This window comes from Ursus arctos, unplaced genomic scaffold, assembly GCF_023065955.2.
Source record: "Ursus arctos isolate Adak ecotype North America unplaced genomic scaffold, UrsArc2.0 scaffold_25, whole genome shotgun sequence".
Taxonomy (NCBI): domain Eukaryota; kingdom Metazoa; phylum Chordata; class Mammalia; order Carnivora; family Ursidae; genus Ursus; species Ursus arctos.
This window is the reverse complement of record NW_026622930.1, coordinates 2,836,777-2,861,214: the sequence shown is the minus strand read 5'-3', so window position 1 is coordinate 2,861,214 and position 24,438 is coordinate 2,836,777. Positions and strand designations below refer to the sequence as shown.

Sequence of the window (24,438 nt, the reverse complement as noted above, 5' to 3'; positions counted from 1 at the left end):
AACCGCGTGGCAGCGAAAAGCACATGATTACCTACATACAAAGGAACAGCAGGCAGCCTCTCAGGCCAGCAAGGAGAGCCACACAGCACGTGGAGTGATACCTTTCAGTACGAGAAAGGAAAGGATTCTCTCTCTAACCAAATGATTGAATGTTACAAAAAACGGTGACAAAAATACGTGCACGTGTGTAAACACACAATGGTAGGATATAAGCTGGAAATATGATGAATGGAGATGATATTTTAAAGTCCTTGCTGTCCAGGAGAAGGGTAAAGATACAGTGGCCTTTGAGAAGAACGTGCACGTTGTAATTTCTAAAGTAATCATTAAAAGAATAAAAACCGGACCTGTAGCTTCTAGATGACCGGGAAACTGGGATTGGAATGACAGCAATCCTGAAGAGGTAGACAGCCTCTGGTAAATAGTAGAACTAAATCTACGTATGCGGAATGGCTTCCAATGTAAACAGAGTAAATTTTCCGTTTAAAAGGCAAAGATAACCGAGATTTTTTTTTAAATCCCAACTATATGTTGTTTACAAGAGATTCATCTAAAAGGACTCAGAAATGTTGAAAGTGAAATGATGACAAAAATAAACTATGCAAACACCAAGAGCAAGATTGTGTAGTGTTAGACAAAATGTACTTTAAGGCAAAAAGCAGGACTAGAGTGTCATTTCACATAATATGGTGGGCAACTCTAGGTCCTGTAACAAAATAAAGAGCTTATTATAAACAAGTTCGTTTCTTGCTCACACGAAGTCCAGGATAGGTAGTCCTAGTTGGCAAATTGCTTTCCACATATTCAAGTTCTCTGGAAAAGAGAATCTCTTGTAGTCCCAGAGGAGGAAGAAAAGACTTCATTAATTTTGACTCTGTATGTTCACAGGGAGAAAGCAGCTCTGACCAGGGAATAGGATGCTCTCCCCGGCCAGGCCTGACTGACACGTGCTCGCCTGTGCCTGGGGCTGGAGTCAGTGACTCTGGAAGCAGGTGGACTGAAATTAGGGAGTTCATTAACCTGATGAGAAATCTTAGCACAGTAACCATTGGAAAAACGAACAGGTGCTTATTGCAAAATTAAATTTGCTTTGCAGCAGGGGTATCTGGGTGGCTGGGTTGGGTAAGCATCTGACTCTTGATCTCAGCTCTGGTGTTGATCTCAGGGCCCTGAGTTCAGGCCCTGTGTTGGGCTCCACACTGGATTTGAAGCCTACTTTTTAAAAAAATTGCATTGCAGCAATTGTCAGATGTAAAATTCTTACAAATGTAAGAAATGTAAATGTAAAAAGTTCTTTTTTTTTTTTAAGAGATAGAGACCGAGGGTGGGGAGGGAGAGTGAGAATCTAGAGCAGGCTCCACGCCCAGCACATAGTTCAAAACAAGGCTCTATCTCATGGTCATAACCTGAACCGAAATGAAGAATCAGACACTTAATGGACTGAGCCACCCAGGCACCCCTATTCAAAATAATTATAAACTATGTAACAAAGAATTCTTAGGATACCACTACACAGACACTCAGTTAGCAAGAATTAAAAGCCTGACAAGTCTTGTTGAAGAAGTTGAGCACCAGAAACTCTCTCTCATACACTTATGGTGGGAATATAAATTGTTACACCTGCTTTGGGAAATAGTTTGGCTTTATGTAGCAAAGGTGAATATGAACGTATCCAGTAACCAGCAGTCCCATTCGAAGTCTGTACACCAGAGAAATACATGCTCACATGCTGAAGATAGCTGCACCAGGAAGATGTTAGCAGTGCGTCTTTGCTCCAAAGCAGAAACTACCCAGGGGACAGGGGACTGGATAAGTGAATTATGGTGTATTTACACAGTGGAATACTACTCAGCAATGAAAATCAATGGCAGGTATAGCAGCAGAGGTGGAGTGAAAAAAAATCAAGACAGAAGAATATACACAATAGAATCCTGTGCATACAAAGTTCACATGTTGGAAAAATAAGCTGTACAGTGCTGCCCACCGGGCGGTGCGTCTGGAGGAACTAAGGAAGCGATAACCGTAGGGGGCAGGGCGGTTGCCGCTCACAGGAGAGGATGGGGTTTGGGGTGGGAGAGAGGTCTCCAGCCTTTTTGGGGTTTCAGCCGTGTTCTGTTCCTTCCTTGGCCTGGATGGCAGTTGGACTAGTGTTTGTGTCCCGAACATACGTGTTGCCTGTGCTTTTTGTGTGCGTGCAATAATTCATGATAAAAGTTATTTTAAAATTAAAACAGTCTGAAGATATCCAGACTTTGTAGTTTGTGTCCAACTCAAAAAATGTGGAAAATCCAAAGCACATGTTTCTATAGAGTGGTAAAAATGTTTAAACTTCTTTCTTGATCATGTTTTTTTAATTTACATTTTTGAAATTCTATTTTTAAAATCTTTAAAAATGTTCCCAGTGGAGTTGACCGAGTATTATTCTTACTCCCCAGGTAAGAGACTTCACTACATTCTTTGAAGAAGGATAAGATTGTCGCTGCTTCGCTTCTTTCTTTACCGAAGTCTCTTCCTCCCAGACCGAGCTTTGCCATATTTTCCTTGCAGCATATGACACACGGGTACGTCACTGGAAATTTTTCATTTGTATAGATTTCTTATTGCAGCTGGATCTTGTTTGCTTTTCATAAAAATAAAGTGATTAACACACATCCTGAACTTACTCATTTTTGGCTTTAGCAGGCAGTTTCACTCTGTGACAGATATATTTGAGTATCTTTTGCACACGTGGCACCGTATTTTGGTGTGTGTCTAACCTTATTTTTATTTCTCATTTTTTTTGAACCAACGTTACACTTTGAGAATAATCCACCTTAAGCCTGATGGCCCAGTAATGATGAATGTGTTTGAAACCCAGGGCGGGGGTAGGGGTTTCTGCCTCATAGGGCGCCCTTCCCAGCAGGATGCTTACTGCAGTGAGGGCGCCAGTGGCCCAGGCTGGAGGCCTACTCAGCTCAGCATTGCGTCTTTGATGCTTGAACTGTTTGCTCTGTAACCATCGTTCTCTAGGAGTTTGAAAGGAAACAAAATGCCCTGTGTTTTTTAGTCTCTAATTTGTTTTCGAGTGGCACTTTATACTTGAAATTAAGAACTCTTTAATATGTTAGAACAGTAAAATGAATATAAAATAGGTTTGAGGGGCGCCTGGGTAGCGCAGTCGTTAAGCCTCTGCCTTCGGCTCAGGGTGTGATCTCGGTGTTCTGGGATCGAGTCCCACATCGGGCTCCTCCGCTGGGAGCCTGCTTCTTCCTCTCCCACTCCTCTGCTGTGTTCCCTCTCTCGCTGGCTGTCTCTCTGTCACATAAATGAATAAAATCTTTTAAAAAAAAATGGGTTTGAAATATTTGCATCCAAAGTGAGATTTAATATACAGCTATTTTTCATAAATTCTTAAGTATCAAGAAAACTGCTATTTAAAAAAATCATTCATAATCACAGGACCACTCAGTTTTGCCCCATCGTCTGAGTTTTTTCAGTTTGTGTGGAGCAGGGTTCCAACAGTGGTAGCTAGCGTCGGCCCTTGGGTCTCCTCCATCGCTCGACGGCCCCTCCCTGCCCCTTTTCTTCTGTGCATTTTCTGGGTTGCTTCTTTGTAGTCAGATGTTTCCCTGTGTTGACTTCTGCCCTTTCCACTGAGCGTGTTCTTCTGCCCTCTGCATCTCCTGTGACGTGGTGGGTAGATCAGCGGCTTGCCCGCGTCCCGCCGGGCCTTGGAGCGCAGGCCCTGCAGAGGCTGGTGTGTGCCCTCAGCAGGACGCCCGCGTCTTCGTGGCTCGGGGCCAGTGCTGCTCGGTGCCTGGCCTCAGTCACTGGAAGTTGTGAAATGATGGTGTTACATGCTTTGTCATTTACTTTGCCTTGAGTAGCTAAAATACTTCGATAGATAGAAACTTCCCCTCCCTAAGTATTTGGTTACCTCGAGGGGCAGTTCAAATAGGAAAGGGAGCATAAATGCCAGTTGTTCCTCTTTATCAGGTCTCAAAACAATGAGATGGTTCTACGGCCACTCCCCAAGTGACCAATGACTGTTTTTAGTAGCGTGACAAACTCATGAATTTAGACCTCTGTGGTATGTTTTAATCCCTCGCAGTTAAGATCCTTATCGATGCTGCCATTGAGCCACTGTGGCAAGTGGAGCCTCGTTTGAGTGGGCTCCTTTGTCGTTTGACGTGCCCCGCACTTTTCCTTCCCTTGCTTTCTGCTGTGGTAACATGTTCCAGATTGCTTTTAAACTTCTTTGCCCCAGACCTGGCATTGCCTCTTTCTCCGAGCAGCTCTGGTTCCCTTTTGTAGAAAATGTTATCTTGAAACCACACTCTGGGCACTGGTGATACTCACTGCTACAGGGCTGGTTATTGTTTCCAGGCCTTTTGGACGGACAGCCTGGCAAATACGCTTTTTAAGTGAAAATATCATGAGTTCATACTGATGTTTATTTCAGATTTAGTATTATTGGGTTTTTACTTCTTGTGTTTATGTCTCTTTTCTCTAATGCTGAAAACCTTGGTTCCTAACAACATTAGCATCTCTACTTGTTTTATCCTATAAAATCTATGTGATAGTTTTAGAATAACAATACCAGCATATTAACCAGCAATATGATTCGTGAAAACAGTTTAGGGTTTTCTGCAGGGTTTTTTGTCCTTAGAGTAAACATCCCTAGGGATGTTTTGCTAAATTAAGTTTTAATTTCACTGAGCCAGCCCCTTTGTGTGCCAGCAACTTGTTTACACAGTCATATTTGTTTTTTATTTGTATTTGAAGGAGTAGCTTCTTTTAAAATTTTGTTGTAAGTTTATAAAACATTTTCATTTTTCCTGGGGCGACTGGGTGGCGCAGTCGTTAAGCGTTTGCCTTCGGCTCAGGGCGTGATCCCAGCGTTCTAGGATCGAGCCCCATATCAGGCTCCTCCGCTAAGAGCCTACTTCTTCCTCTCCCACTCCCCCTGCTTGTGTTCCCTCTCTCGCTGGCTGTCTCTCTCTGTCGAACAAATAAAATCCTTAAAAAAATAAAAAATAAAACATTTTCGTTTTTCCAAATCAAGATTAAATATTTTCAGAAATCAGGCTTCCATGCCTAATCTTTTTACCCTGTTTCTTCCTTCCTCCATAGGTAACGTATCTATTTTTAATAGAAGTATGTATGTGCACACAGTCCTCTTTCTTAGAAATTGGTAGCATACAATACATCTTTCCTCCATCTTGTTTTTGTTTTTTAAACTTAAACAGCACGTCGTGAGGCCCACAATGTGGTATACAGGGATTGTCCTCATTCTTTTTTGTACAGCTGTATAGTATTCCATCATGTTGGATGTGTTACAGAAAAAAGCTTATTTTTCAAAGTGTGTTGGCTTTAGTCCATGTATGTTTCTCCTGTGTATGAATGTCGTCAGTTTTGCGCTTTAATCAGTTGCCGATTTCTTAGTAATTTGGGGACCCTGCAAGCACACTGGTTGTCTATGCCTGGTTTTCCTTATGTGTAAAATGTGAGGTTGGGACTAGAAGCTCAAGATAGGTTATTTAAGCTGACAGACTGCAGGTAAGTGAAGTGAATCTAAGAGCATTTCCGTAGCAACAGAATGTGCACCCTGGGGCTCCTGGCTGGCTCAGTCGGTGGAGTGTGCAGCCCTTGATCCTGAGCCCGTGTGGCGTCTGGACATTACTTAAAAAAATAAAATAGAATCTTAAAAAAAAAAAAGACATACGCCCTGTATCCACAGAGGTGGTGGTGCCAGGGAGTTAGACCGGGAGCGTCGAAGCCAGCAGGTCTCGGTCAGTAAATGGGTGTCGGAATCAGGGAGGCAGGGATGGTTCTGCTGAGGCGGCCGGCTCGGGGCTGGTGGCGCTCCCTGAGGTACGAGCAGGCTGTGGTGGCGGAGGCAGAGATGTGTCAGATAGGAGTGGGAAGCACCAAGAATGGCAAAGTCCGTGCTGGCTGCGTTAAATACGAGGGGCCTGTGTAGCAGGACAGACTGAGCGAGGTGGTCTGGGAGCTCAGGAAGCGCGGTGCTGCAGTGCTCAGAGTAGAGGCTCGTGGGCACAGGTCTGCTGCGTGAGGCCTCGGGATTGGCCGGCATGAGTGTGCGGAGGAGAAGGTCCACGTCGGCACCTGAACAGCCCCTGGGCTGCCTTTGAACCACCGGCGGAAATGGGGGAGGCTGCCCGAGAGATGGGGGGCGTTGACATAAGAGCCAGTGCTTTGTGAAATCTCATGCTTTGTTCTAAAAGTTGATTTAAATATTGTAATCCAGTCCTTCATGTGGCCACGTTTTATGTTTTTCACTCATATTTTCAAGTAAAGTTGATGCTCCGGGGAAATGAAGCTTATCACACGCGTGCAGCTGCCTCTGCGTGGGCTCAGCCCGAGGGCCGCGTCCACCTGGATGTGGCTCTTTGTGGCTTGTGAGCGCACTGGTCCCTCAGCCTGTCTCCCTCCCAGACGCCGGGACTCTGGCCCTGGGCCAGGAGAGGTGCAGCTTCTTTGCACAGTTGGGGTTGAATGAGTGCTTTAAAAAAATCCCTAAATCAAGGGATATTGGCAGTGCTGGGCCTCGCATAGCTATTGTTTTCCTGAAGGATTGAAGACCAAGTTTTACACTGGGGTTTAAGCTGGTTCTTTTTCAGCTGTGAGCCTGTGGCCGGCTGTCTGTCCTGCCCTCAGCGCCCCACCCCCCGGTCTCTCTCTTTTTCTCTCTCTGAAGTGAGGCTTTTCATAAGTGATTATGATCTGCCTGTTTGTTTGGAGAAGAGTCGAGTGTCCTCTCTTCTTTACTTTACCAGTGTGTCAGCCACAGGCCCTCTGTGCCAGCACAGCATTTGGCATCAGGTACCGTGGAAAGAGCCTGTGCTGAAATGTTCGCATAAACACGGATTGCCAGAAAACTTTTTTTTTTTTTTTAATCAACAGGGCACACCTGTCTGTTATGGTTTTCTCTCTTCTCCTTTTATTGGCATTGCTTAGATGATACTTCGAATTTCCCTGCTGGGCTTGATGTCGAGCTCGTTTTCCTACATCCATGTTGTGTTTAGTACTTTCTTGCTGGCAGGAGCCATTTTCTTTGTTTATCTGATGCTTCCCTTTTTTGGTTTTCCCCGGGCTTTCCAGTTCTTGGAACACCCTTTTGTCAGCAGATGTGCTTTGGTTTCCAATTTCCAATCTCCGAGGAAGATGTGGCTCAACTTAAATCACAAGTAGGAGATAAATCGTTGGAGTAGTGAAGGCGTAGAGGAAAGGCAGAGGCATCCAGTCCAGCTCTTTGCTGTATTCCTAAGTAGGGATATGCCTCAGCTGTGAGAGAGGGCTTCCTGTGGAGCTGACTAGAAACCAAAATTTTGTGAAAAGATGATTTTCTCAAATAGAAGTTTTTGCATTTGGATAAAAATATGGCCTCAAAATGTAATAAATTCATGCCTAAACCTGTAACAGAAGTAAATAATGTAATAATAGAGTAGTAATTCTACTCAGAGGACATGGCAGAGTGGGAGTTCTAGAACAAGAAGGTCATGCGCTGGGGCAGGCCCTGGTCCTTGGAGCGGCTCTGGCCACCACCGCCGAGGCTGCTGCTTCCCGGTGCTTTCTGCACTTGGCTCCTCTTCTGCTCCCCAGGGTGCAGACTCCCCCGGCGCCATTTCTCGGTCAGGTTCCTTCCCAACCTTATAGTTTCCATTGTGCTCTCCATTGTGCTCTCTTTGCTTCATGGATCTGTGGTTTCTGTTCAGCAGAACATCTTTCTTGATGTGTGTGGAAGCAGAGATCCTCTTTCCACATGTGATGCTGAAAAGGTGAGGTGTTAGCAGTAGCCTCAGGTTCTTATCACTCGCGTGGCCTGGCACGCTGACCAGAGGCACGTGTGTCCACTCTGGGTGTTGTAACCCCCAGGCTGCTTCCCTAGACTGGCCTGTCCAACGTTAGTCCACTTGTGCCCGAGAGTCGCCCTTCCTCCACTACCTCTTTAATACATGGGACTAAGTTTGCATTAGTTTTCTTCAACACAATTATTGGAAATATTACAGGATTTAATTAACCTATAATTGTCACATCTAAGCTTTAGAGCTAAGGTAGAATTTAACTATTTTTATACCCATGTATAAGCAAGTGAAATAAAGATATGTATATTTAAATCAAGAAACCTAGTCAGAGGTTTTCATGATCACATATTTTGGAAAGTTCCAAATATGTGACTTTCCTAACATTGCTACTTCTGGTGCTCAGCCTATGCGTGGAGCACATGGTGGGATTCTTGGCCTGTCTGTAGTTTGGTGTGGATGTCCAGATGCAGTTGCAGATTAGAAATTGTCATCACAAATGGAAAAATTTAGCATTTTCAGTAAATATGTTTGTAGGAACTTTCTTTTTACAGTGGTTTTTAGTTTGGAGGCCTTTGAACACGGTATCAGCTTTTGTACCTATACTTACACCAGATACTGTTGTTCCAGCCTGGCCGGCTCCAGTGGATGCCCACTTACCGTGTGCATGGGCACTCAGCAGGGTGCTGTTGACATTGGCACTCGTCCTTTGATCACTTATTTCTTCTTATTTCTATTTGATTTAAAACATTATTAGCTCAAGTTAGTTTTTCAGTGCTTTCTAATATCTTTACCCCTCTCAACTTTTAATTTTTTTTAAGATTTATTTTTTTTTGAAAGAGAGAAGGAGAGCACACACAAGCAGGGGAAGGGGCAGAGGGAGAGAGAGAATCTCAAGCAGACTCTGTGCCAAGTGCAGAGTCTAACACAGCGCTCGGTCCCAGGACCCTAAGATCATGACCTGAGCCAAAATCAAGAGTCAGACACTGAACTGACTGAGCCACCCAGGCACCCCTCAACTTTTAATTTTTTTATTAAAATACATACAGTGATGTGAAATTCTTTGAATCTAAATATGGACAGAATTGTATTACATCAGGTTCAGATGTGCTAGCCATTTTTTTATGTCGTTACTGCTATTATTATTTTTCTGCTTGGGATTGTTGAGGAGTGGTTATTACGTTATACTACATTATATTTTTTAATAAGAAAAAAAATTTATTTAAACCATTTATAGTTCAACGGTTTTTAGTATATTCACAGTGCTTTAAAATACCAGCACTAATTCCAGAATATTTTCATTCTTCCCAAAAAGAACTCTGTAACCACTAAAAGTTACTGCCCGTTATTTTCCGTTTGCCCCAGTGCCTGGTAACCACTAATCTCCCTTCTCTCAGTTTGCCTATTCTGGATATTTCATGTAAATGGAATCATATGGTATGTGGCCTTTTGTTTCCGACTTCTCTTATTTAGCACAATGTTTTTAGGGTTCATTCTTGTTGTAGCACATCTCAGTATTTCGTTCCTTTTTATGGTGAAATAATAGTATATTGTGTGGATAGACCACATTTTGTTTATCTGGTCCTCTCTTTCTGGGCCCCCTTGGGCTATTAATACTTTCTGTTTATTATGAATATTGCTGCTCTGAGCATACGTGTACAAGTCTTTGTGTAAACATGTGTTTTTGATTCTCTTGGATATATACATAGGAGTAGAATTTCTGGGTCAAATGGCGACTGTTTAACTTTTTGAGGAACTGACAAACTGTTTGCCACGGTGCCAGCACTATTTTGCTTTCCCTCCAGCGGTATACGGGGGTTCCAGTTTCTTTTATGTCCTCACCAACACTTGGAATTTTCCATTTTCTTTTATTATAGCCCTCCTAGTGGCTGTGAAGTAATATCTCATGAGGGTCAGTCTTTTTTTTAAACATTAATTTTTTTCTAGTTGACATAAAATTCACACAACATAAAACCAACCATTTTAAAGTGAACAATTCATGCCATTTAGTACATTCTCAGTGTTGTATAACCACAACCGATGTGTGGCTCCAAAACATCTTCATTACCCCAAAAGGAAGCCCCATATCCATTAAGCAGTTAGCCCCTTGCTCTTCCCTCAACCCCTGGCAACGACCAGTCTGCTTTGTTTCTCTATGGATTCACCTATTCTCTGTATTTCCTATAAATGGATCACACACTGTGTGATCTTTTGTTTCTGATATCTTCCATTGAACATAACGTTTTCCAGGTTCATCCATGTTATAGGCTGTATCATTGCTTCGTTTCTTTTTATAGCTGAACAATATTCTATTGTATGGAGATCCCACATTTTGTTATTCCATTCATCTGTTGATGGACATTTTGGTTTTTTCCACCTTATGGGTATTGTGAATAGTGCTGCTGTGAGCATGAGTGTACATGTGTTTGAGTACCTGTTTTCACTTCTTTTGGGTGTACCTAAGAGTGGTATCACTGGGTCATATGGTAATTCTATGTTTAACGTTTGAGGAACCACCAGATTGTTTTCCACAGCAGCTGAACCATTTTGTGTTTCCATCAGCAGTGTATGAAGGTTCCAATTTCTCCACATCCTCATCAATGCTAGTTATTTTACCTTTTTTTTTTTTTAAAGATTTTATTTATTTATTCGACAGAGATAGAGACAGCCAGCGAGAGAGGGAACACAAGCAGGGGGAGTGGGAGAGGAAGAAGCAGGCTCATAGCAGAGGAGCCTGATGTGGGGCTCGATCCCACAATGCTGGGATCACGCCCTGAGCCGAAGGCAGACGCTTAACCACTGTGCCACCCAGGCGCCCCTATTTTACCTTTTTAAAAGAATTAAAGCCATCCTGGTTGGTATGATGTGGTAACTCATTGTGGTTCTTATGTGTATTTCCCTAGTGACTAATAATGTTGAGCATCTTTTCATGTGCTTGTGGGCATTTCTGTATCTTCCTTGGACAAATGTTTATTCATATATTTTGCCCATTTTTCAGTTGGGTTGTTTGTCTTTTAGTTGTTGAGTTGGAAGTGTTCTTTATGTATTTAGAATAGTAGACCCTTATCAGATATGTGGTTAGCAGATATTTTCTCCCATTTTGTGTCTTTTTGTATTCTTTTTTTTTTTTTTTTTTAATTTTTATTCATTTCTTTGAGAGAGAGAGAGAGCGTGCACACCTGCATGAGCCGGGGTGGGGAGAAGAAGGGGGAAGCAGACTCCCTGCTGAGTAGGGAGCCCAATGCCAGTCTCGTTCCCAGGACCCAGAGATCATGACCTGAGCCAAAGGCAGCCGCTTAACCGATTGAGCCACCCAGGCACCCCGTCTTTTCATATTCTTGATAACACCCTTCTATGTGCAGAGGTTTTCGAGTTTGGTGAAGTCCAGTTTATCTGTTTTTTCTTCTGTTGCTTGTGCTTTGGTGTCATATCTAAGAATTCTTTGCCAAATCCAAGGTTATGAATATTTGCCCCAGTGTTTTCTTCTAGGAGTTTTTTGTGTTCTCTCTTACATTTTAGTTGGTAATCCCATTTGATCCTAGTTTATATATAGAGAGTGATATAAGGGTCCAGGTTCATTCTTCTGCCTGTGGTTACCCAGTTGTCCCAGAGACTTTTTTTTTCCACCACTAAATGGTCTTAGTATCTTTATCAAAAATCATTTAGCCATAGATATACGGGTTTATTTCTGGACTCTCAGTTGTATTTCGTTGGTCTATACGTCTGTCCTTATGCCAGTATTATACTGTTACGATTACTGTAGTTTTGTAGTAGGTTTTGAAGTAGTTAGTTTGAGAGGTGTGAGTCTTCCAACTTCATTTTTGTTTTTCAATGTTGTCTTGGCTCTTTGCAGTCCCTTGCAATTCCAAATGAATTTGAGGATCAGATTTTTCATTTCTGTCAGAGAAAGGCCATTAGAGCTTTGATGGGGATTGCATTGCATCTTTAGATCACTTTGGGTAGAGTATTAGGGTTCTCCAGAGAAACAAAACCTGTGTGTGTGTGCACACATGCGTGTGCACATGCATGTGTAGAAAGATATATTTATTATAAGGAATTGGTCTCACTGTTACGGAGGCAAGCAAGTCCCAAGATCTGCAGGGTTAGTTGGCAACCTGGAGAACCAGGAGAGCCAATGGCTTAGTTCCAGCCTGAATCTGAAGACCTGAAACCGTAAGAGCCAGTGGTATAGATCCTGTCCAAAGGCCGGCAGGGTCAAAATCCAGAAGAGCTGATATTTCAGTTCGGATCCAAAGGCAGGAAAAAAGCCCATGTCTCAGTTTGAAGGCGGTCGGATAGAAAGAGAATCCTCCTTACTTGGAGGTGAGTCAGCCTTTTTGTTCTATTCAGGCCTTTGACTGATTGGATGATGCCTACCCATATTGGGGAGGATAGTGTGCTTTACTCAGTCTACCAATTTAAATGTTAATCTCATCCAGCATGCTTACAGAAACACATAGAAATAATGTTTGACCAAATATCTAGGCACCCCATGGTCCAGTCACATTAACACATAAAATTAACCAAGAAGTAGTATTGCCATTATAACAATATTAAGTCTGCTAATCCATGTACATGGACTTGCTCTGGAGCTAACAAATGTCTTGCTGCTTAATTGTGTCTTCTTTAATCTCAGCAATTGTTTTATAGTTTTCAGTGAACAAATCTTTTACCTCCTTGGTTAAATTTATTCCTAGTATTTTATTCTTTTGGATGCTATTGTAAATGGAATTGCTTTTTAATTTCCTTTTTGGATTGTTTATTACTGTTGTATAGAAACACAACTGATGTTTGTGTGTTAATCCTGTACTCTGCAACTTTGGTGAATTCCTTTATTAGCTCTAGCTGTTTTTCTTCTGAATTCTTTGGGATTTTCTATATGTAGGACCATGTCATTTGTAAATAGAAATTATTTTACTTCTTTCTTATTTGGATGCCTTTTACTTCTTTTTCTTGCTCTGGCTAGAGCTTCCAGTATAATGTTGAATAGCAATGGTGAAAGCATACATCCTTCCCGTTCTTGCTGATCTTAGGGCGAAAGCTTTCAGTCTTTTGCCATTAAGTGTGAGTTTTTTTATAGATATCCTTCATCTTGTTGAGGTAGTTCCCTTTTTTTCTTGGTTCTCTGAGAATCTTTATAATGAAAGGGTGTTAGATTTTTGTCAACTATTTTTCTTCTACATCAATTGAGATTAGTGTGTCCTTTTCTCCCTTGTTCTATTAATGTGGTATATTACATTGATTGATTTTCTTACACTGAACCACTCTTGTCTTCCTGGGATAAATCCCACTAGGTCATGGTGTATAATACCTTTAATATGCTGTCGGATTCAGGTTTTCGTATTTTGTTGTTGTTGAGAGTCTCCTTCATTTTTGAAGAATACTTTTGCTAGATATAGCCTTTTAGTTATTTTTTTTTTTCATTCAGTCCTTTGAACATGTCATGCCGTTGTCTTCTGTCCTCCATGACTTCTGACGAGGTGCCAACTGTTACTCTTATTAAGGAAATCCTTGTATGTGTGGAGTAGCTTCTCTCTAGCTGCTTTCAGAATTTTCTCTTTGTTTTTCCACAGTTTGATTACAATGTATATTAGTGTGGATTTCTTTGAGTTTAGCCTGTATGGTGTTGAGCTTCCTGGATGTGCAGATTAATATTTTTCATCAACTATGGGATGTTTTTGGCCACTATTTCTTCAAATATTCTTTCCAACCCTTTCTCTCCCTCCTCTCCTTTCTGGAATTCCCCTAATGTATATGTTGGTGTGATTGATAATGCCCCACAGGTCTCTGAGGCTCTGTTCATTTTTCTTTTTTTCTTTTTTTTTTTTTTTAAGATTTTATTTATTTGATAGAGATAGCCAGCGAGAGAGGGAACACAAGCAGGGGGAGTGGGAGAGGAAGAAGCAGGCTCATGCCGGAGGAGCCTGATGTGGGGCTCGATCCCATAACGCCGGGATCACGCCCTGAGCCGAAGGCAGATGCTTAACCGCGGTGCCACCCAGGTGCCCCTCTGTTCATTTTTCTTTGTTTTATTTTCCCTTCTATAACTTAGACTGGCTAAACTCCGTTGGCTCATCTTCAGGTTCTCCGATTTTTTCTTCTGCCTGCTAAGTTCTGCTGTTTAGCTCCTGTTGTGAGTTTTTCATTTCAGTTATTGTGCTTTCCAGCTCCAGAGTTTCTATTTTGTTCCTTTAAAAATTTTCTCTTTATTGATACTCTGTTCTCTGAGCCATTGTTCTGATGGTTTCTTTTATTCTTTGGGCATGGCTTCCTTTATCTTTTTGAATACATGTAAAATAGCTTATTTAAAGTGTTTATAAGTCCAGTGTCTGGGTTTCCTCCTGGACAGTTTCTATTTTTTTCTTTTCCCCCAGTGTATGGGCCATACTTCCATGTTTCTTTGCATGCTTTGTAAATTTTTTTGAAAATTTAATATTTTTAATATTATAATGTGGCAGATCTGGAAATTAGATTCTCCCTTCTCCCCAGGATTTGTTGTTATAGTTGTTGTTTGTGTAATGAATTCTTGAGCTAAGTTTGTAAAGTTTATATTCTTTATCATGTGTGGTCATTGAAGTCCCTGTTCCATTAGTGTACTTACTAGTCAGCTAGTGATTGGACACAGATTTCCTTAAGTGCCTATAACTAAAATTATCTCCCAGTCTTCAGATGGAGTCTTTATGAGTGTTGGAGTATGCTTTCAACACTCAGCTGGGCAGTTGACAACTCTTACTTACCATTCACTTCCTCTGTGCAGAACCTGAAGGTCAGCCAGAGGCTTAGGGTCTTCTCAGGTCTTTCCTGAGCATGCACACAGCCCTGGGCATTTGTGTGGCCTTCTATATTCCCAGAAACACATTGGAGCTTGTCAGAGCCCTTTTTCCCCAGCTTTTCTTCTCAACATTTTGGTTAATCTGTTGTTTCCCTCAGTTATTACTGATTGCTCCAGGCAGTGGTGACTAATAAATTTAGCCCCCAAATGTTTTCAGTAACCACCCCCCTACCACCACCACCAGTAGCCACCTCAGCATTGGGAGAATTCTGAGTTTACTGAGGTAAAGCCAAGTGCTTTGAGACGGTCTTCTAGATAAGTCAAAACAGACCACTGAAATTCTTTGCAAATGAGGTCTGTTCTTCTCCCGTTACCCCTCCACCTCCTGCCAAATACCTGTTCCAGGATCACAGACTGTGATCGTCCAGGCCACTCTCCTGGTGCATGGGTTCAGGATTGGGTAAAATGCCACTGAACTTACTGTTCTTACCAAGATTCACCTGGTTTCTCAAGATTAAGTGTTCCTCTGATTGCTGCAAGGTTTTAGTTTCCAAGGTCCCAAAGAAGTTGTGTCTGATGGATTTGGCCAGTTTTTTTTTTCCCCTGCTTTTATTGAAGGATAGACTTTTGGAGTTTCTTGTTCAGCCATTTTCACTGATACCACTCATTAGTCTGTTTTTAATGTTGTGACCAACTCTGAGTTTGCCCAATTTATGTGACCACACCTGATTTCAGAAAGGATTTAAGGTGGCTTAGGAAGGTGAACAAGATAAAAGATAAATTATTTTTTGTATTTGTTTTGTGCCTGTTGGTTAGAGGGCATTCTGGTCAAAACTGTGTCCTCCCATGTTACTATGGAAAACTTGGTCCTGCAGATGGAAGTTTTGCTTCCTTTGGTGATCTTGAGGTGTCTACCCTCCCTCTTATATAGATTGAAGGGAACCTGAAGTAGAGTTCACCTCCGTGGTTTCTCCATCTGCATGACTTTGTAGATGGCCCCAAGGTGGTCACCACATTACTGTCCAACTTTAGGAAAGCTCATGATTGTCGGCCTCCGAGTTGATTATGAAAAATTTGCCTACAATGGTGGTTTTTACAAATCTAGATTCCCTTTTCCTTGGGACACAATAGGTGGGTATTTGTCTTATTTTAAGACTTAAAGATATCCTTCCTATTGTCCTAGTTGTTTTAGGATGTGATTAGATGATTTTCACACTTTAAATCAGAATGACTCTTCATAGTGACAGTTAATGGCTAGTAGAATCTAGGATCATCAGTAAACCTAGAGTCATCTTATCCACCAGTCCTGGCACCTGCTGAGGTGTCTAGCTCCTGCTTTCCCTGGGCCAGCTAAGGCCCACATCAGCCATCTCTCTGATGCAGAAGGTCATGGGCCTTCCCCCTGGGCCCTGCTCAGGGTTCATGTCATTTCTGACTTGAACAGCTCTTGTTTAGGAAGAATGTTTTCCTTGAACAATGTGAGTCTATTTGACATAGTGGCTTATTTGCTAGTTTTAGTTGAACATGATATTCTTCTTTTGAAAACAATTTTGTAATAGAGTTGGAGTTGCTTTCTGTTTTGGTTTCATATATGCTGTTGTCCCTTTTTCATCAGCACCACCTGTAAGATAATCTGAATTTTTAAAAGGCCAAGATATGGATAAATTCGACTACATTAAAATTAAGAAATTCTCTTCATTAAAAGACATAAAGAAAGTTAAAGCCATGCACAGACTGGGGGAGACAAATACAGGTGTAGGTTTAACAGTCAGAATATGTAGGTAACCCCCACGAATCAGTATTGTAAAAGATAATAGCCCAATTAAAACATGGCAGAGAGACACAATCAGGCATTTCACGGAAGGAAAAGGATAAGTGGCCTGTGAGCCCGTTAATGTATAAAAAGATGCTAAACCTTTTTAATAATCAGAGTCCTTACTCTGAAACAGAGACCGTTGTACCTGCTAGGTTGGCAGAACCTAAGATGTCAGACTTCCAGTGTTGGTGAGGATGTGGATTGACAGAAACACTGATGTTGCTTTGCTTTGGAGAGCAGTTTGGCCCTAGCTTGTAAATTGGATATGCGTACAAGCTGCAGATTGGCAGTTCCTCTGGACTCCAGATGCAGAGTCCCTGGCAGGGGTTGGCAGTCTGCTTCTGTAAAAGGCAAGATGGTAAATATTCTAGGCTTTGCGGGCCACATACCGTCTTGTCATATAGTTGCCTTTGTTTCATTTGTTTTTTCAACCCTTTAAAAATCTAAAAATGCATTCTTGGCTCAAAGAAATAGGCAATAGGTAACTGTAACCTAACAAAAATTGGCCAATGGCTAGATTTGACCCACAGACTTCAGTTTGCTAAACCCTGATCCCCTGATCCAGAGCACAGACCCTAGAGACAACTTATACGAGGGCCCCAGAACAGTTGTGCCAGAATGTTCAGAGCACAGTTTTCATAATAGCAAGGATGGCAATGGGTCAGAAAATCGCTAGGTCACCTGTGGAATATTACGCAGCAGTGAGAATGAATGAAGTGTAGCTACTGCACACAGCAGACACGACTGGAAGCTTCCAGTGCTGACAGCAGAGGACTACATATGGTGTGATAGCATTCTATGAAATGAAAGAAGGAAGAAGTATATTGTTTAAGAAGAAAAATATATATGATAGCAAGAGAATTTTAGATGCAAATTTCAGGCTGACATTTACTTCTGGAGAAAGCAGGGCGACAGCTGAGGAAGGAGCACACGGGTAGGTGGTGGCCGTTAAGCACATGGTGGATTCTGGGGCTCTGTTCTTTTTGTCGTATTCTTGCCTTTCCTGTGTATTGTACATAATCTTTATTTTATTTTTTTAAGTAGGCTCCACACCCAGCTTGGGGCTTGAACTCACAACCCTGAGATTAAGAGTCACATGCACTATTGACTGACTCAGCCAGGTGCTCCCTGCACATAATCATCTTTTTAATGTGTCAGATATCACCCAATACATTTTTTTGAAGAAAGAAAGTATACCAGCCAGGGAGGTCTTAGAACCCACCCAGCCGTCCTCCCTGAAACAATACTCTGTGTGCCGGAGCTATGCTGAGTTGCTCACCTGGGAGGGAAGGACGTGGATATCTAAGCAGCTCTTGGGTGGTAACTGCCAGTGTAGCCCTTGAAGAGCTGTAAAGAGAACGCCCAGGAGGAGGGCCTTCTTTGTTCGGTAACAGTAGTGAGGTCGCTGGCACTGAGTGCGTGCTGTTTCTTCCCCGTTGAAAAGACCTTGGCACTCGTGTCAGAAATCAGTTGACCATAAACATGAGGGTTTATTTCTGGACTCTCAGTTCTCTTTCATCGATCTGTATGTCTAAGGCCAGTACCACAGAGTCCTGAATAATTTGTAGTAAGTTTCAGAACAAGGAAGTGTGAGTTTTCCAGCTCTGTTCTTTTCGAGATTGTTTTGTCTATTCTGGGTCCCCTGAATTTCCATCTGACTTTTAGGTTCCGCTTATTAATTTCTGCAAAAGGAACCAGCAAGGATTGTGATAGGGGTTGAGACGCATCGGATCCATTTGAGTGGTGTCGCCATCTCACAGGTGTCGAGTCTTCTAGCGCATGAGTGTGGGATGGCTTCCCGTTTATTTACATCTTTGATGTCTTTCAACAGTGGTTCGTAATGTTCAGTATACATATGTTGCCCTCCTTTGGTTACATGTATTCCTGGATATTCTTTTTTTTTTTTTTTTAAAGATTTTATTTATTTATTTGACAGAGATAGAGACAGCCAGTGAGAGAGGGAACACAAGCAGGGGGAGTGGGAGAGGAAGAAGCAGGCTCATAGCGGAGGAGCCTGACGTGGGGCTCGATCCCATAACGCCGGGATCACGCCCTGAGCTGAAGGCAGACGCTTAACCGCTGTGCCACCCAGGCGCCCCCCTGGATATTCTTTTTGATGCTATTACAAATGGATTGTTTTCTTAATTTCATTTTTGGATTGCTCATTGCTAGTGTATAAAAATACAATTGATTTCTTATTCTGCAACTTTGCTGAATAAGTTTATTAGTTCAACTCGTTTTTAGTTGATTCCTTTGTGAGTTGTATATGCAGGATGATGTCATCTGAAAATAGAAGTAGTTTTACTTCTTCCTTTCCAATCTGGATGCCTCTTATTTCTTTTTCTTGTCATATTGCTGAGAAGGGGCTTTTAAAACAAGGCTTGGGGCTGTCTAAGTAAGATGAGGAAACAGCCCAATGCTTGTTAGAACCCCTGACCGCTGCTGGCGGGAGGACGTGTCTTCTCTGTACTCAGTGCTGCAGGGTCTGCAGATGGACTCAACATGAACTATTACAGTGATGCCTGATAGTGCTAGGACAGTTAGGGGTGGTGTCTGCTTTTCAGGTGAAGAGAAGTGAGGCCCTGAGGATCAGTGCTGTGCCCAAGGAGCCACCTCAGGGAAGGACACTGGGGCAGCCTTACCACCCAGGCCTCTCAGTGCCAGATGTCCTGCCTGGCTGGTTCCTCCCCCAGAACCCCTAACACCAGGTTCCCCTCCATGACCGCCTAACAGTGCTGTGTCTGCTGTTGCCCCTCCTCTGTTAGAATTGAAACGATATCACCAGTCCAGCTCATGAAGCCCTGATCTCCCCAAAACCAATGTGATCTCTTTCTCTTCTGAAGATCTGCAGCCCTTTGTAACTCCTGTTCTTACATCTTCTGTTTGTTGACCCTGGAGTGCTCACCTCCTCATGACTCCCTCAAAGCTCTCTAAGGATGGGGACAGTCCCCTTCATCCCTGTGTGCCTGATGTGTGAGGCACAGAGCTGTATATGTTGTAGGTGCCCAGTTGTATTTGTTGAAATAAAATGTGGTTGGTTTGGCAAACCTTTGCAGAGTTGCTTTCCTGGAGAAAGGTGCTCCCACCCATGTAGAAGGGTGGTGGGCATGCACCCCGGCATTCCCAGGCTGAGAGCCCTGATGTTTGTACAAGGTGTAGCAGGCAACACTCTTCAGGAAACACCGTGGAGGCTGAAATAAAGTGGGGAGTGTCAGTATTTGAGTGAAATGGGCTGTTGTCCTCTAAAATAATATTTGTTTAATAGTTTAGTAAATATTGGAGGAAATATGTAATGTACGACCTTTTAGAAGTGTTCGGCAGTGATTACAGCACCGTCAAATGCACGTCACCTTGGACCCAGCAGTTCTGTTGCTGTATGCTTGCCTGAATGTGCAAAGATAGATGTTCAGCAATTTCACTGCACATTGTTCATAATAGCAAAACATCAGGGGCTCCTGGGTGGCTCAGTCAGTTGAGCGTCTGACTCTTGATTTCAGCTCAGGTCATGACCTCAGGGTCATGAGATCTAGCCCTACCTAAGGCTCTGTGCTCAGCAGGGAGTCTGCTTGGGATTCTCCTGCTCCCTCTGCCCCTCCCCCCCCCCCCACCGCCGGTCCTGTTCGCTTTCTCTCACTCTCTCTAAAAAAAAAATAAATCTTTTTTTTTTTTTTTTAAACAAAACATCAGAAACAGCCTGAGTCTCTCCATTAGTGGAACTGGTTATATAAATTATGGTAAACCATCCAATGGAGTGCTGTATGCAGCCCTTCAAAATAATAAAGTAGATCTGTATATGCTGATATGGAAAATGGCCAGAATACAATGTTGGTTTCAAAAGGAAGCTGTTGGGGCGCCTGGGTGGCACAGCGGTTAAGCGTCTGCCTTCAGCTCAGGGCGTGATCCCGGTGATCCCGGTGATCCCGGCGTTATGGGATCGAGCCCCACATCAGGCTCTTCCGCTATGAGTCTGCTTCTTCCTCTCCCACTCCCCCTGCTTGTGTTCTGTCTCTCACTGGCTGTCTCTATCTCTGTCGAATAAATAAATAAAATCTTAAAAAAATAAAAATAAAATAAAATATTAAAAAAAAAACAAAAGGAAGCTTGATTAATTTGCATGTGTGACACAGTTTGTGTGGAGGGAGAAAAAAAGACATGTTTTCTTTACATGCATTGGCCATTTCTGGATGTCGCTACGCTCTCACAGAACTCCAGAAGAGAGCATCTGCCTCTGGGTATTTGCAGTCAGGGGATCTGGTCCTTATTCTTTGCACTTTACACCCCCATGTTTTAGTTGTTTATTGTCTTCTCCAAGGGAATGTACTATTACAATATAAATGAATGTCTTTCTGTGCTCCCCCACATGTCTGTCACTGACCGCAGCGCTGGGCAGATACAGTTTCAGTGTTAGCGTCTTACGCTGTAGAGTATATGTCACTGTAGTGAAAGTCACATACTAACCAAACCCAGTGGAGCCATTTGGAACAGTTATTTTGTAATATTTTTTGCTTAGGTTTTAAATTGAGATATAATTCTCGTACTATAAAATTCACCTCTTTAAGGTGTCTGGTTCATTGGGTTGTAGTGTATTCACAGAGCTGTGCACCCATCCCCATTATCCAGTTCCCGAACACCTCCATCACCTCAATGGGAAACCACGTATGCATTAGTACACGCTCACCCTCCCCCAGCCCTGGCAGCCGTGAATCTGCTTTCTGTCTCTCTAGATTTGCCTCTTCTGGACATTTCATGTTTAGACCATTTTCTTATGCTTCTTTTTCCTCCCTTGTGAATATAAGGTAGAGGAGGTCTGGTGTTTCTCTGGTTCCTGTAACCCAAGCACTGTAGGGCATCTTTCCCTCCTTCCCCAAAGGCTCATTCTCCAGCCTGCAGCCTAAATCAGGACTGGGCCATGCATGGGACGAGATGCAGGGATGCTGGGTAGGATTGTCAGAGGCCCCCAGTGGCCCATTGCAGAGATGCCCACGTCAGCACCCTGTATTACAGGTAAGTCCTGACAGACCTGCTGGCCATGGGCTGTCCTCCACCCTTAGGACAGGGCTGCTATGATGTTTTCTTTGATATGCCTGGGATACATTTCCATCTGTTCACTTATCTTAAGTAACGTACAAAAACAGAATCTCCCAAAGTATATTCTTTACTCGTTTATACAGAGTATGACATGTTGTAGGTAAATGAACATTTATTTATCATTAGTTTGATCCAAAGTTAATTGTCTCTCAGGTTTGAAGTAGGAATTTACCTTTAAAGAATCAAATATTTCTTTTTTTGAAGATTTTATTTATTTATTAGAGAGAGAGGGAGCACGAGCGGTGCAGAGAGGCAAAGGGAGAAGCAGACTCCCCACTGAGTGGGGAGCCCGACGTGGGGCTCGATCCTTGGACTCCTGGATCATGACCTGAGCCCAAGGCAGATGCTTAACTGACTGAGCCACCCAGGCACCCCGAGAATCAAATATTTCTCATTAAAAACTATTTATTGAACACACATTGTTGGCCAAGATACTGAACCAAAGTCCTCAGTAGGTTATAATCTAAGAAGGAGTTTTCAAGGCTGGAAGCTCCAAGACCAGAGCTAAAAGCTGAAGAGTTTTCTTTTCCTGGAAGAGTCGGTTGTCATAGAAACACAGCATGGCGTTAGTGGCTCGGACCTCACCTTTCCCTCTGTTAGCTCAGCAACTGTGTACTGGGTACCTTCTGCCCATCAGGCAGTATTCTAGGTACCTGGGGTTTGTCTGTCCACAGAACCCGTGTTTCCGGGGAGCTTACATTCCGCCTAAGGAGGGAGACAATTAACAGAAGCATGCAGAGTTAGAGCATGGAAAGTGCCACGGAAAAAGCACAGACAGGGCAAAGGGGGGTCGCATAAGTGGGGTTGGCCAGGGTGAGCCTCCTTGACAAGGTGGGGAGGTGCATTCCAGGAGAGGGGTGAACCCAGAGCATCCGCAGAAGCAAGGGCCTAACGTGGAAAGTGGGAGAGGGTCACAGGTTGCCAGAGCTGACACGCAGTTGGCAGCAGATCAGCGCCTGGTCACCCATTTTCTCTGACAGGCAAAGTAAGCACCGGGCTTAGCATCATAATGAACAGGATTCTGGTCAACAAATTGGTGAGCAAAGGGCTGCTGGCCTTTTGAGGTCATTTTGAAAGCTTTTTTTGTTTTCATAAATGGATTTCACAGGAGGTTCCCACTCTTTGCCACAGTGATGTTCTATTTTATTAAAACTAGCCTGAGTGTGGCTAGAACACCAGTTCATTTATTTGTCAGATGTTAGGCTGCTGGCGTTCTGGTCGGCCCTAGTCGTGAAACATTCATTCTTTCAGCTTCATAAGGAGGCAGAACAAGGCAGTGCGAGGAACAAGGCTCTAGAGAGTGTGCTCTGCACCCAGCATCCCGTGCCTGGGGGGAGGGTCTGCTTCCTGTTCCAGCAAACCCGAGGTGAGCCGCCAGGCCCCTGCACCGCCTCACGGCAGCCTTGCACTAAGGAGAGAAGGGAAGGGGGTGAGGTACAGACGCCCGGGGACTTGTGAGTAGAAGGAATTTGGCCCTAATTTTTGTAATTAGCAGAAATAAATGGATTGAGCAAGAACACAGTGTAGTTTTGAGAGACCTGGTGAGCTTCGGAAGAAATTCCTCTGCAGGTTGGCCAGCTGTGCTGCGGCACGCCGCAGCTGGAGGCCTGCGCAGGCTGGAACCTCTGCGGCTCGTGTCTGGGGGCTGCTCGTTTTGCCTGTTGGTGGGAACTTGCAAGTGGGAACCAGCCATCTGTGCACTTGTCACCATGTGCGGTAGGAGAGCCTGCCCATACGGGCACAGGAGACCCATTCAGTCCCAGCATCCCCTCTGCCAGCTCCATCCCCGGCCTGAGAGTGCCTGTAGAACGACAGTGAGTGCACCTCAAAGCTCTGTGGTGCGCGGTCGGCCGTGTGGGCAGAAAGCAGGTGCCGGTCATGGCGCACCCGGATTGGAGCACTGTGGGTGTTCGTGGGGTCTCTGCGGGGACAGAAACTGCACGAGGAGTCTGCAGACACCACTCAACAGTGCCTGCTGTTGTTGGAGTGAGCGACGCTGCTCCGGACACAGGCTCCGCAGCGATGCCCGCAGCACATGGCAGGCCACCCCTGAGTCCCGTCGTGGGACTGCCATCGGCAGTGCAAAGAACCAAGAAATAAAATTGGCTGGGAACAACTGTTGCTTTGGCCACAATATCAGAATGATGCATAGAATTTTTAAGTTACAGCCAAGTATTACCTGTATTTCAAAGAACCTTAATGACACGACCAGCGCCTTTTAGAAGTTTTTTGCACAGTAACGTTAACAGTATGTTTGGCTGATGTCGAAAGGAAAGAAGCATGTTTGCTCATGTCTGGTTCCCATTGCGTATTAAAGTCAGGAGGGTTCTTGCGTGTTACTTAAACTAAAAAAACCCCACAGCTCCCAGGCACTTGTCCATCCCCAAAGCTGTGTTTCTTCTCCTTGCACAGGACGACGGAGTAGCATGTTACTCATACTGTTATTTTCCCCCTACAGAATTTCTCTTTCCTAAAATGGAGCCAAGTAAAAAGATGGACCCCCCCGGCACCCTACAGGCAAACCCACCGCTAAAGCTGCACCCTGACCGGGGCGCCGGGACGTCCGTCTTCGTCCCCGAACAAGGAGGTTACAAAGAAAGGTTTGTGAAGACCGTGGAAGACAAGTACAAGTGTGAGAAGTGCCGCCTGGTGCTGTGTAACCCGAAGCAGACAGAGTGCGGACACCGGTTCTGCGAGACCTGCATGGCTGCCTTGCTGAGGTAGGGCCCCTGCTACCCTGCGACTTCTCCAGTCTCCCGCCTGCGGCTTCCCTTCACGGTCTAAAGGTTAAAAGCTTTGAAGAAACTCAAATAAAATTCTCAGAGCCTAGCCTGTGAATCATTTAGGGAAACTCAGGAGAACCTCATGCCTGAATTTTCCAGGGCTTCTGTGACTCGCAACCTGGGCTGCCCAGCCCTGTCCCACAGATTTCTGTCTCCTCCCCGCCAAGCACCTCC

At 43.7% G+C, this 24,438-nt stretch overlaps 1 protein-coding gene across 7 annotated transcripts in view; it reads left to right on the top strand.

Annotated features, from left to right (window-relative positions):
• TRAF3 (TNF receptor associated factor 3) overlaps positions 1-24,438 on the top strand; it is a 108,909-nt gene that overhangs the window by 52,710 nt on the left and 31,761 nt on the right. For 4 of the 7 annotated variants that reach the window (XM_048220166.2, XM_057318535.1, XM_057318532.1 and 1 more), the window contains 2 exons: positions 2,436-2,561; positions 23,940-24,201. In XM_048220166.2, coding sequence (XP_048076123.1) covers positions 23,957-24,201 — 245 coding nt within the window. In that variant the 5' untranslated portion in view covers positions 2,436-2,561; positions 23,940-23,956. The remainder of the gene's footprint in view (positions 1-2,435; positions 2,562-23,939; positions 24,202-24,438) is intronic. The other 3 variants (XM_057318536.1, XM_057318531.1, XM_057318537.1) reach the window with 1 other exon arrangement.